At 33.2% G+C, this 12289-nt stretch overlaps 1 protein-coding gene across 1 annotated transcript; it reads left to right on the top strand.

Annotated features, from left to right (window-relative positions):
• LOC110092240 lies at nt 1-9770 on the top strand (the record flags this gene model as incomplete). The annotated part of the gene is given in 5 exon segments (XM_020816700.2): nt 1-432; nt 2106-2416; nt 2498-2554; nt 8471-8919; nt 9234-9770. Coding segments are annotated over 5 exon segments (1554 nt in total). The 3' UTR covers nt 9561-9770.
• Between the last annotated feature and the right edge of the window lie 2519 nt (nt 9771-12289).

Below are 12289 nucleotides of genomic sequence, written 5' to 3'. Positions count from 1 at the left end.
TTTTTGAGCGAAGTTTCGCAGGATGAGTCTTGTTCAACCCCTCGATTCCGTGACAGAAGAAGCGAAGCCCGAAATTTTAGTGAAAGGTGCAGTTTTGGAGGGAAAGGAGAGGGAGTTGGCGACCATGGGAGCGGGTCCTCTTGCATGTGCCGATAACTGTGATTATGGCTTCGACGGTGGTTCATTTAGGGCAGAAAAAGAGAAGGATCAGGAGGTGGATGTTATTGGATGTGAGGAAGAGATTTATACGGCTGCCGTGAAAGCTGAAAACCCAGACGCGGACGCTACCGAGCACTCGAGCTCATTTGGGGACACGTTCTCTGGATCAGATGAGGGCTTGAAGATTAACTCCAGTGATGTGGAGGTGGAGTCACCGTTATTTATCGAGAATGGGCATCAGCGGGCCGTCGGCGGTCCTGTCCGGCTTTTTAAGTAGGTTCATTTATTATGCCTTCAATTATTCTGATCTGTTACTTCATCCCTGATTTAGCAATCTATAATTTCATATGTGTAGTTTTACAGTCGCAGCAAACAGTTAGGAAAAATCGCATTTCTTAGCAAGACTTGCGCTTAGTAATCTGATTCATATGTGATGCTAACAGTCCTATTCTCGTATGGTGGAAGCTAAGGAAGATGGACGGGTGCCTTTTTAATCTTTATTCAAGTTGGCCTTCTTCTTCTTCTCCCCATTGTCTGTACAAATAGGTCTTTCCCATATTTACACACCACAACTATCCAAGAATGTGTCGATCTACTTGCATTTAAGACAATGCCTCTTAGACCTTTTTGGCGTGGTAAGGAGGCGCATAAAAAAGTTCTTCATAATTTTATGTGTTATGTGTAGTTCAAGCATGAATTTGTACAAGCTTAATGTTTATGGTGAAATGGCAGCTAAGTCTTTGGGCTTGTTGTTAATAAGATAGTTTTTTTATTAGATTGTTAAGTTGAAGAAATATTTTTTGGTTCGGCATTTCATGGTTGCATTTTTTGTTGGGATTTGCTTGTTTATAAACAGTCATAGATTCATATTTTTTTGTAGGATTTTGTATGTATGTATGTGTGTGTGTATAATTGGTTTGTTATTTTTACTATTAGTCATTTCTCATGCATTTCAACCATCATAGGTTGAAGAATGAGTAATTTATTAAGTTTATAGGATTATTAAGCTAAAATTCTCAAAGAAATATGAACTACTAGATATATTTCTGGCACATAATTTTGACTATGTTTTTATGTAAGTCTGTTATCTCATGCCGATCCAACCTTATAGCTCATTATTGGTTTGAAGCCATTTGATTCCATCTTGAACCGAGCCAACTTCAGCTCATGATTGGCTTAAAGTCATTTGATCATATCCTGAACTGAACGAAGTTTGATTATAGTTTATCTTGGTCGGATCTCGATCATTTTTTAATCTCCTAATACAAATTTTTAGTTTAACATATAGCCACTCACAAACATATAGATTCATATACATGTTTATATGCATTTATTTACGGTGACACACACACATACACTCTCTCTCTCTCTCTCTCTCTCTCTCTTATCCATACATGCATGTATATACATTTCAATCCAATCTTCAGCTTGTTATATTTGATCTAGGGTTTGCTTGATCCTCAAGGATCAGCTCAATTTGAATTCATTCCAAGCTAGGCTTCCTTATTATCCGGCTCATTGACTTCGATTCAAGTCAAAATTGCTCTAATCTTTTAGCAATGTTGATTTTTAAGCTAAATTCATAGCCCTTCTTTGGTAAGTCATGGGCTTAAAACTCCTTTTCATTTATTTGTTTTGCAATACATGGCCACTATGTAGACTTTTGTTATTGATCAAGTAGTACATTATGTTGAGCTGCAAATTTGAGTGAATGTTTCTTATGATTGTCACTTTGGCCTTAAAAAAAAAAACGATCAAGAGATAAACAATAAGTTCATTTAGAAGATTTGCTCTTGTAGATAGTACATTTCTTAAATACGGTATAGCAACTTCTATAAATTGCCCAAGTTACAAAACTTGTGCCCTGATTCTGCGGGTCTGTTATTGAGTAAAATAATGCACTAACTATTATTCCATCTAATTTAAAGTTGTGCTTAACTTCTCAGGAAGAGCAAAGTGACTGCTGATTGGAAAAAGTTTATCAGTCCTCTTATGTGGAGGTGCCAATGGTTAGAACTGCGGATGAAAGAATTGCAATCACAAGCTTTAAGATATGATAAAGAACTAGTGGCTTACAAGCATGAAAAACAACTGCAGTTAAAAATGATTGATCTAGATGATTCTGTTTCAAGATCAGTTCCTTTAGCTTGTAAAAGGCACAAAAAACCTGCCATGAAGAGAAGAAAAAGGATAAGAAATGAGGATAGTGTTAATATATCATCATATATGTCAAACCACAATATATTCTCATACTATGGTAATTATTTTTGCTATTTCTTATTGGTTTCTTGCTATTGCCTGAATCATTTATTATATCAGGCGTTACAATGTCATGCAGAAAAAAGGAGAGGGGACACAGAGGGCCACTCTGTTGATGATGACTTCTCTGATCAAGGTGAAAATGCTTCTGTTAGATTCAGTTACCTACTCTTTGTGAATGTTTGCCAATAATTCGTGTTCCTTTATTTTTGTTTCTACAAAAGTTGTACCATAAAAACTCCTCTGCACAGTCATTATTTTAAACTTTCTTTCCAAATGTCCATTCACTACTAACTTTATTTGGTTAGTCATTATTTTAAAGTTTCTTTCTAGATGTCCATTCACCACTAACTTTATTTGGTTTGGGAGCATTTAATATTTAAGGCAACTTACCCTCTATTCCCTAACCATGAAAATATAAATTCTTACATCATTGGCTCAATATTTTTACCTTCCAAAGAGTGATTTGAATTTTGAGCTGCAATCATTTATTCGTTTTACCATAATGAGATTTTAGGTATTTGAACATTTTGTCTGTTAAAGTGAAACCATTGACATTAAATTGTAATATAAGATAATTGAGATGAGAGTTCCCAAAAAGGAAAAAAAAGTAAAGGTAAATACGAGAAACATCTGAATTAATAAAGTTCAAAAAGATAAACGGCTAATTTTTTTACATCGTCACGTTATTCAGACAATATCATTCATTCTCTTATACGCACCTTCCTTCGGTACTGCCACATGATTGTCTATAGCACTGTTCTTGGAACAATTCTTGTTGAACTTGTTGAATATCTATAGCATCCTTACATCTCCTAAGTTGTTTTGTGGAGCTTAGGTGTTAATTGTCAAAGTTTTATGGAAACAATAAGGGAGGTGGAAAAGAAGGGTTGTGGAATGAGAATGAGAGAGGGGGGCTACATACATACTTTGCACATGGACCATTGGCTATTCTTGTTTTTGATATTTTTTACTTTTCTATAGCTTTTTAAGAGGCAGGGGGGACAAGCAAGTTTTTTTAGGTGATTTCGTATGAGTTACCATGTAAGCTGTCCCCAGGGATATTGGGAAGTAAATGAACCTCATCATTAATCACATAGTGGATCCATTTCTTCTATATTAATGTTTCTCACATTGACCTTCTTAGTTTTATCCTTCATCTTATATTAAAATTATCATTTATATAAAGTTATTAAAATTATAGATATATTTAATGTCCTATTTTATGCTTGAAAAGAGCCATTAAATTGAAAGGAGCTGTTGGAGTACTTACTATAAGATATGTGGGAATTGAAGAAGAAAAAAAATATTTGATGGAACTAATTCCATCTCTTGCGTTGTTGTAATGTTTTTGCATCTGGGAGTTGATGAAAGAAGCGGATAAATTAACTATAAGAATTGCTGCACTGCTAAGATAGGAAAAAGTTGGAAGGGTAAAGTACATGAAAATTTGAAAGAGTGTGGGGTAATATCTATCAGAATGTTAGATGGTGAAAAAAGTTTGATTTTGGTTGAGCATGTAGATGGTAAAAAAAGGTTTGATTTTGGTTGAGCATGTTTAAACAACAAGAAGCACCAAAAATGTTTGAAACTAAGTAAATGCTCAAGTTGATTTGGATAAGTTGGTTCAAAGATGCTAAGAATATCATTTTTGTTAAGAACTATACAAATGCAAAGAATAGTATTGTACGGAGAAACATGACCTTTCGTTAAGAATGATTTAAAAAGGCAAACCTAATGGTTTGGAGAATGATATTGCTGTTGATGATGAGTCATGCTGACTCTGCATTGTGACAAGGGTAGTCAATGTCTTCTTGCACTAAGTATGGTTTATAACACTTAGGTTGACTTGATGGACGAACTGAATAAAGTATTTTCTATTTGTGGTTTTGATAACTGACCAAGAGGCAAAGTTAACTAGAAACCAAACAATCCATTTTGCTTAATTTTGTTACATTTTTTTTTAATTCTTTTTTTTGGGTTCTTATATGCCTTTTACCCCCCTTTTCTAGTTTAATTCTGATCAAGATAGTCACTAACAAGATAGTCACTAAGGATATTTTATAGGCTTCGCTATGAAAGCATATATGAATGAGAAAAATAGGCACTTTGTCACATAGTTCATTGAAGTTAGCAAGGGGAATATGATCAAGTAAAATTGTTAGAATAAGTGATTTTCGATAGAGCTTCAATCCTTCAACTCCTACGAAATAAAATGGTGGGGCCTGATTTCCTGAGACAGATTTCCTTAATCTCTTAGGTTGCATTATGCTCTACAGGCATTAAAATATGAAAAAAATGACCTATTGTAGTTCAATACGGCATCATCTTAAATACAAATAGTTAAATTTAAATATTCATGCTGAACTGGATGTAACAAACCTTCATTGGCCTTCAACTCAAGGGCTTGATTCTCCAAGAGAGATGTTTTATAAGAAAAAGTACAAGTATTAGTGGATTGATGGTTATTAATTTTCCCTTTGAGCAAATACATTCATGTAAATATGTGCAAATATTTTTTGTTCTAGAAAAGCTTCATGTTCGGCAGCAAGGATAAAGTTTGAATTTGATGTTAGGTTTCTAATCAATTATAAATTTTTTGCCAAAAGTAATGAAATAGATTTAAAGTTTAAATTTTATTAGTATTTAGGCTTGCCTATTGGCAATTCGCTACAAATTAACTTTGACTAGTGAACCATGCAATTACTTTTAAAAACGGAGGCAACAAATCTGAATTAGTTTATGTTTTTTTTTTTTTTTAATTGAAAGAAAAATCTATTTTCAAAGATCTCAAGGTGATTTTAGGAGAGTTCGATCTTATAACATAGATCGATAATTATGGATGTAGATAAGTATGATGAAAACGGTCATAAGAAGTAATAGTCTTAAGATAAGTTGGTGGAAGTGAAAACATGAGAAATTGTTAATATTTTAATATATTTTGCTTAGAGGGGAAATTATAATTCTTTTTGTCAGCCAAACTTGATATGGGGTAAGATTAATTTTATAAGAAGATTGCCTTATAAGTTTTAGAGGAATCTATGAAGAAATCATAGTTGAGTATGGAGACTTAACAGTGGAGTGAGGTGTAAATGATTGTTAAGGAAAATAAATTTGTTTTTAAAGAATATCAAAACTTAAATACTAATAAGGCTTATAATGATTGTAAGAAAGCTCAAAGTCTTATGAAGTAGTTAGTGAAGCCAAATAAAAACTATGACATTTGGTGATTTATGTAATAGACTTGGTGCTAAGGAGGAAGAAATGATGATATACCTTAGATAAGAGATAAGATATTTAAAGATTGTTATTAGGTTTGATGGATTAAAAGGAAATACAATAGGTTTTAAATTAAAAATGAAGACACTAAAGAAAGATGAAAATGCCACATTGAGAAAATATTAAATAGGAACTTCAACAACAAAAACATCAAGTTTTTATCCTACTACGTGGGATTGGCTACATGAATACCTTTTCTCAATTGTGTCCTGTTAAGAGTCAAATTTTTGTTTAAATCTAAAAAAGAAGGTAATTTATAATATTTTTTAACTAAGACTTTTTAGGTCAACCTTTACCTTTCTTAACATAAGCTAAATCTAATGCATCTACTTTCCTAACCGGGTCATCAGAAGGCCGCTGTTTTATGTGACCAAACCATTCAAGGAGAGATGTGGAGTTAATTTTGAAGAAGATACATAATGGTAAAACTTTAGGTCCATATGAGATGTGTATTGCTATTTGTATAGTTATAAGTAACATTGCAGTGTTTTGGTTAAAAATCTTTTCATTGGATTTTGAACTCTAAAGGGATGTTAATTGATTTGAAATGAAATGCTTTGTCACCAATATTTAATAACAAATGCGATGTTCATGATTATGTTAATTATGAAAAGAAAATTAGATTTTACTCATTTTAGACATGCAATGAAGTTATGGAGAGACTCTTAGAATTAGAAAAAAGTATATCTGTTTTGAAAAATTAGTTGGTTTCATTCCCTGAAGATCTGCCATAAGAGTGATTTTTGGATTAAGGCAATTAATGAAAATTTTTAGCTCTAAGAAAGTGTCTTCTTTGAATTTTTAATGAACTTGATTAGGCATATGATCAAATATCATGAGAATTAATTTATTGCACATCAAGGAAGAAATGCGTGTTAAAGTTATGTTTAAATTATAAAAGATATGCATGTAGGTAGCTAATCTGATTGGTAAGGGCCTTGGAAGTTGCTGCCAATAGTTTGGTTCATCACCTATGCTATAATAAATCTCACATTGTGAACTTTAGGGTGAGTAAAAAATGTTATTATGGAGTGGCAAAAGAATTTTTAATTAAATGTAGGATTATCATTGAGTCAATACCTTTTTTATTAGTTTTAAAGATGCTTAAAAGAAACATTCAAAGTGTGGTTCCTTGATGTTAGCTTTTGAATACAACATTATTCTAATTGTTAGGATATTTGTTGATGTTAATTTATTAAAACAAAGACTAAATTTATGATATGCAATTTTAGTGATACTAATAATTTTCAATTAATGTTGTTAGAAGATAAAAAGTGATACTAGGCATGATATCTTCAAGGTGATATAGATGAGATAAAATTTAGAGTTAAAGTTATGTGGTTTAAGATGGAGACGTGCCTTAAGAGATCTAAGGAGAACTTTTAGAAAATTATGTTGTATGGATTTAAGTTTTGGGTTAAAAAAAGGTTGTAGATAGTTAAGTTGAATGTGATGTTAAGATGAATGTGTGGAAAATTATGCTTGCTAAATTAGTAAATGATTATATTTGATGAATGGTTGTGTGGTATATATTGAAGATATGCTAAAATAGACTAGATGTTTGAATATGTAAATAAGGCTACCTGTTAGATTAGTAGATAAAATTAATGTTGGGGGATTGGGAAGATGGGATAATCCTAAGGTAACATGGATGGATTATGAGTTCTCAATGAATGACTTGACTCGACAACTCGACCTAACCCCACAAAAAAAAATCTATTAGAATTGACCAAATTAATTTTCGGGTTGGGTTGAGTTGGGGTTGAAAATCTTGATTGGATAAATTTTTTGGTTGGATTCGAGTTGACCTAAAAAATTTGAAATTTCCCGGATTATATCATTATGGTTCATGTTAAATGGGTCAAGTTCGGGTTAAATGTATCATTTCGGTTTAAACGAGTATTATTTAGGTTAAATAGGTCGTGTTGATCCAAAAATATATATGATCTATATGATAAATGGGTCAGGCTTGGGCCGAGTTGGGTTTTGGTAAAACATTTTGACTTGTATGTTAAATGGGGCATGTTTGTGTTAAGCATGTTCAGGTCTTGATAAATTTTGGGTTAGACTCAAACCCTACCTACCAACCCAAATTGACACCTCTTCTTTCAAAATGATTTGAAAGAATATGCATTATATCTTAGATAACACTCAACATCCATGAATAAACAATGAGTATTTAGAAAGCAACACCCGAATAATTGTGATAAAAATTCTTATTAAAGTTGATCACACATAGTTGATGATGATATTATTTTGGCCAATGCATGTGCATAGTTTGCTTACCATTCTCAAAGAAGGCTTTTTTCACCAGGACATGATAAAATTATCTTTAAAAGCTGTTATGGGACAACAAATTGCTCAGATTGTTTTAGAGACTCTTGATTTTGCCGATTGTGATATGTTCCTGTTGATGTTATCTAATCTTTCCATATTTTCGTGTTCTTTTTATTTTCATGGGTTTTCTTTTATTAATTATGTTTCAGTTTGGCGGCAATTTTTTTATTTTTAATAAAAAAAATATTTGAAGCTTTCTGCATGAATATTAACTTACATGGCAAGAATTATATTTATTGTTAGTGCATGAGAAGTTAATCTGTTTTTTTTTAATTTTCTCATATTTAGGTTAGTTTTTTTAAATGATGAGTTTTTAAATTGCAAAATACATTATTTGAATTCAAATCTTGAAGAAACAGCCTTCTCCTTCAACCGAGCCATGGATCCTTTCACATCTTCTAATTCTTAACTTTGTTTTCTTGCCTATACCAAGCAGTGAATGACATAACAAGAGGCAGCCATGATCAGTTATGGGCACTAGACTTTAGGGATGGGGATCGCTCCCTTGAGCAAGTCCTCCTGAATATTGAAGCTCTCCAGTCTCGAGTTCTGAAGGCAAAAGCTCATCTCAACCAGATAATAATCATGAATGTCAGGGATGTGACGCTTTGCTGTAGTTTTATGGGAGATCAACCCGTTAGTTCTGCACAAAGTCCAAGTTGCTCTCTTGGCAATATTGGACATCAAATGCCGGCAGGAGTTCCGAACACCCCACCTCACCATGGTTCTGAGTACGATGAGATGGACGATATGGTTTTGCCTGGTAGTGCAGTCTCAAGCTTTGGTGATGCTCCAGATCTTGACATTATGGAAAGTACAATGGGCTTCTTGTCTGGTGCTGATGGCCCTTTAAATCCAAATCAGTTGGAAGAGTTCTGCAAAGATGTAAGTTTCTTCTTTGAAATTATTTAAACAAATGCTGTGATAATCATTTATTTGTGAAAAATCCCACCTTTTTTGAGGAAAAAAAAGGAAGGGTGCTGATTGATCTTATAGTTAAAAAAAAAAATCTTACAGTCGTCGGATTGTTAGCTTTTCCTTTATATCAAAATTAACAATGTGCTTTTCTACCATTCTAGGATTATATTGTTGCATCTGATTTCATACAACTGTTTTAATATAGTAAATTCAATCAGGTCAGATTTTACATAATTGAATTTTTTTGAGAGTGACTGTATTGAAACTTCATTTGAATACAGAATGCAGATGATGTATTAATTAACAATCAGGCAGCGGATGAAGAGCTTCAGAATTTCGAAGTCAGCCATGTGAGAGAGAAGCTGCTTAGGGAGATAGCCACCAGCAAAGAACCAGATTCTGATGATGGGAGCACTGCTCCTTCCCCTGCCTCCATTGCTGTAGAATCGGCAGATCAAAGCCTCGACGGAGAGGCAGTTGATGCTTCTCAGCCACTCAACTACACAGGCAAGAGGAGAGGTCGCAAACCCAAAAGACGGCGGCGAGGCGGTTCCGCAGCTGGGTGGAAGAGTGAGAGGCTTCAGAAGAGAAGAAAATTATCTGGTTAGAGCTCTCTTAAACTTCCATGTCCTTAAAGATTGGGAATTTGCTGCCTTTGGAGACATGGCTGATGTACATAATATAGCTGTTCCATGGATGAGATCTAATTGAGATAGATCTCAAAGCAAATCCATGTGAAGCTAACCAAAATTTGTACTGAACGCATCTTAATGTAAATCCAATGATTTATTTTGTGTTGTATTTTACTTTTGCTCCAACTTTTGTTTGCTTGGGAAACTTTTATATAGAGGTTTCTACTTTTATAAATATAGATATTTTTTATTTTAAAGTAAAGATTATCATTTTGATAGATAAGAGGAATATGGGAGACTTCAATGTAGACAAAATATGTTAACTACTCTTTTTAGTATCTAATTTGCATAATGGAATTTAGGTTTCGTTTGGGACGGTTTTCTTATTGCTTATTGAAACGGCTTTTTAGTACAATATAAAATTAAAATTTTTATGAAAAAGCTGCTTCAAGAATTAGTAAGAAAGCAATTCTTAACGAAGCCTTAGTTAAGCTCTTACTATCATGTGAACATAAATTTTAATATTATGTTTGTTAGATCTTTGTGGGATACTTTATGACACATCATGTTATATCATTATGCTTGACAACTTAATCTCGCGAAATTTGATGGCTCGAAGAGTTTTGATTTTTGCGGAAGTAAACGAGAGATTTATTTCATTACTAAGCATTGATGGGGCTTTCTTTTGCGTTTTATTTTATGTTTATAGGTTTCTGTTAATCTATGTATTTTGCATTGTAATTTGGAAATAAAAATGTGATAGGAAACACTAAGAGTAATTTGATAGGAAACACTTGTAGATCTCAAGTATTTTCTATCAATATTCATACCATCATAAAATAGTGAGAAACTCTTCCAAACATCAATGAAAATAAGGAAAAATAGTAGATTTTATTATAAGAAATCAACTAATGGAAGAAAACAACAAGATACAAGTGATCCTCTATTCGAGAGGAGGATCGATCTCTCCTAATCTCTAGACGAATCTAGAGCCCAAAGCCTAAGAGATCCCAAGATCAGCCAAATTCAAGATGCCTTAACCCTAGTAAAACAAAGTATTTAAATCATATAAATTAAAAGAAAATCCCTAAACAATCCATACATTCAAATTTCCCTCCCAAATCCCTAAAAAATCCTTCCTAAAAATGCAAAATAAGCTTAGGCCCTCAATTTTAAAATAACAAGAATATAACTACATTTATCAAATACATTGGGCATATTTAATTCTCGTATGAATAGTACGAATATCAAAAAAGAAATATAAGGATGGAGCCATGTCAGGATCATTATAAATGATCACCCCTGCAGGGATGATATACTTCATCCCACTGCCCATATCTTGTGCCACAATATTCATAGAGTATTTGGATGAATCCGATGAAAATGGTTCTTTTTGGGCACTTTGCACTCGACAAAATGAAAGAAGTGATTTACTATTTTTGAGATCAAAGTTGTGGCGTGCTATAGCGAATTGTCCGACGCTTCGTACTGTGTAATCATCGTTAGGATTTTTGATTTCCCCCAAATACTGTTGAGTCATGAACGCGGTCATCATGTTGGACATGAAGACAAGAACAAGAAGGATAAGAACACGATGGAAAAGAGGATGGCAAAAGAATGCCATGACAATAGCTAGTTGAAAGGCTAAGGAATGTAAATTGAGTTGAGGGATGAGGATTGAAATTTGAAAGCACACAAACTCTTTATATAGCTTGCTATTAATCCATACAAGTGTGCCATTTGTCACTTTTGAGCCCGGCCTTCCATGCTTCTTCCCACTAAGTTATGAGGTGATGCTTACCTATTTTGTTATATGGAAATTAGAATTTAAAATGAATAAGATGGAATGTTTTTTGTATTGTACATTACTATAATATGATTTATAATTTATTTGAAGTTCTTGTATGTGCATAATAAAGGTTTGTCATATATACAATATAAAATGAATGTATTGTGTTTGAAATATTTAGAGTTTTGTGGATGGAGGTGACTACCTTTTTTTGTTTAGCTTGAAGTAAAATAAATGTAGTGTAAAGCTCAATGATGATGATGGCAGACTGGTGGCACTCATGGAGGTGAGGGCTAGTGGTAGCGGCCAAGGCAATATTTTTTTTGTGATAATTAAACTTAAGGGAAAATTCTATGAAATGGTAGTGAGACGTGTAATATTTTGTGGTGCATAATGTTGGCCATTAAAAGTGAAGCATAATATTAAGTTAACTGGTGCAGAGATGAGGATGCTCGGGTGGATGAGTGGCTTTACTCTTAGAGAAAAAATAAGTAATGAACATATACGTGGAAAGGATGGAGTAGCTCTAGTGGAAGATAAGATTAGAGAGAGTCGCCTTAGATGTTTTGATCACATAAAACGGCGGCCTTCCAATGAACCGGTTAGGAAAGTGAATGTATTAGATTAATTTGACTTGTGTTAAGAAAGGTAGAGGTAGACATAAAAAGACTTGGTTAGAAAATATTAGAAATAATGTTTTTTTTATTAGATTTAGATAAGATTTTGACTCATAGAATACAATGGAGAAAAAATGATTCATGTAGCTGACCCCATATAGTGGAATAAAGGCTTGTTGTTACATAAGGAGTTGTGGGACTTGGTAACTTTTAGAGGTAGCAAGTTGAAAGCCCAAGATTGGTTTGATCATGGAGGTCAATTGGCTTTAGGATCAAAATAATTACTAAATGGTTTTGTA

The sequence above is a fragment of the Dendrobium catenatum genome, unplaced genomic scaffold (assembly GCF_001605985.2).
Source record: "Dendrobium catenatum unplaced genomic scaffold, ASM160598v2 fragScaff_scaffold_716, whole genome shotgun sequence".
Taxonomy (NCBI): domain Eukaryota; kingdom Viridiplantae; phylum Streptophyta; class Magnoliopsida; order Asparagales; family Orchidaceae; genus Dendrobium; species Dendrobium catenatum.
Note: the sequence above shows the minus strand (reverse complement) of the source record. Positions and strands in the feature narration are given on the sequence as shown.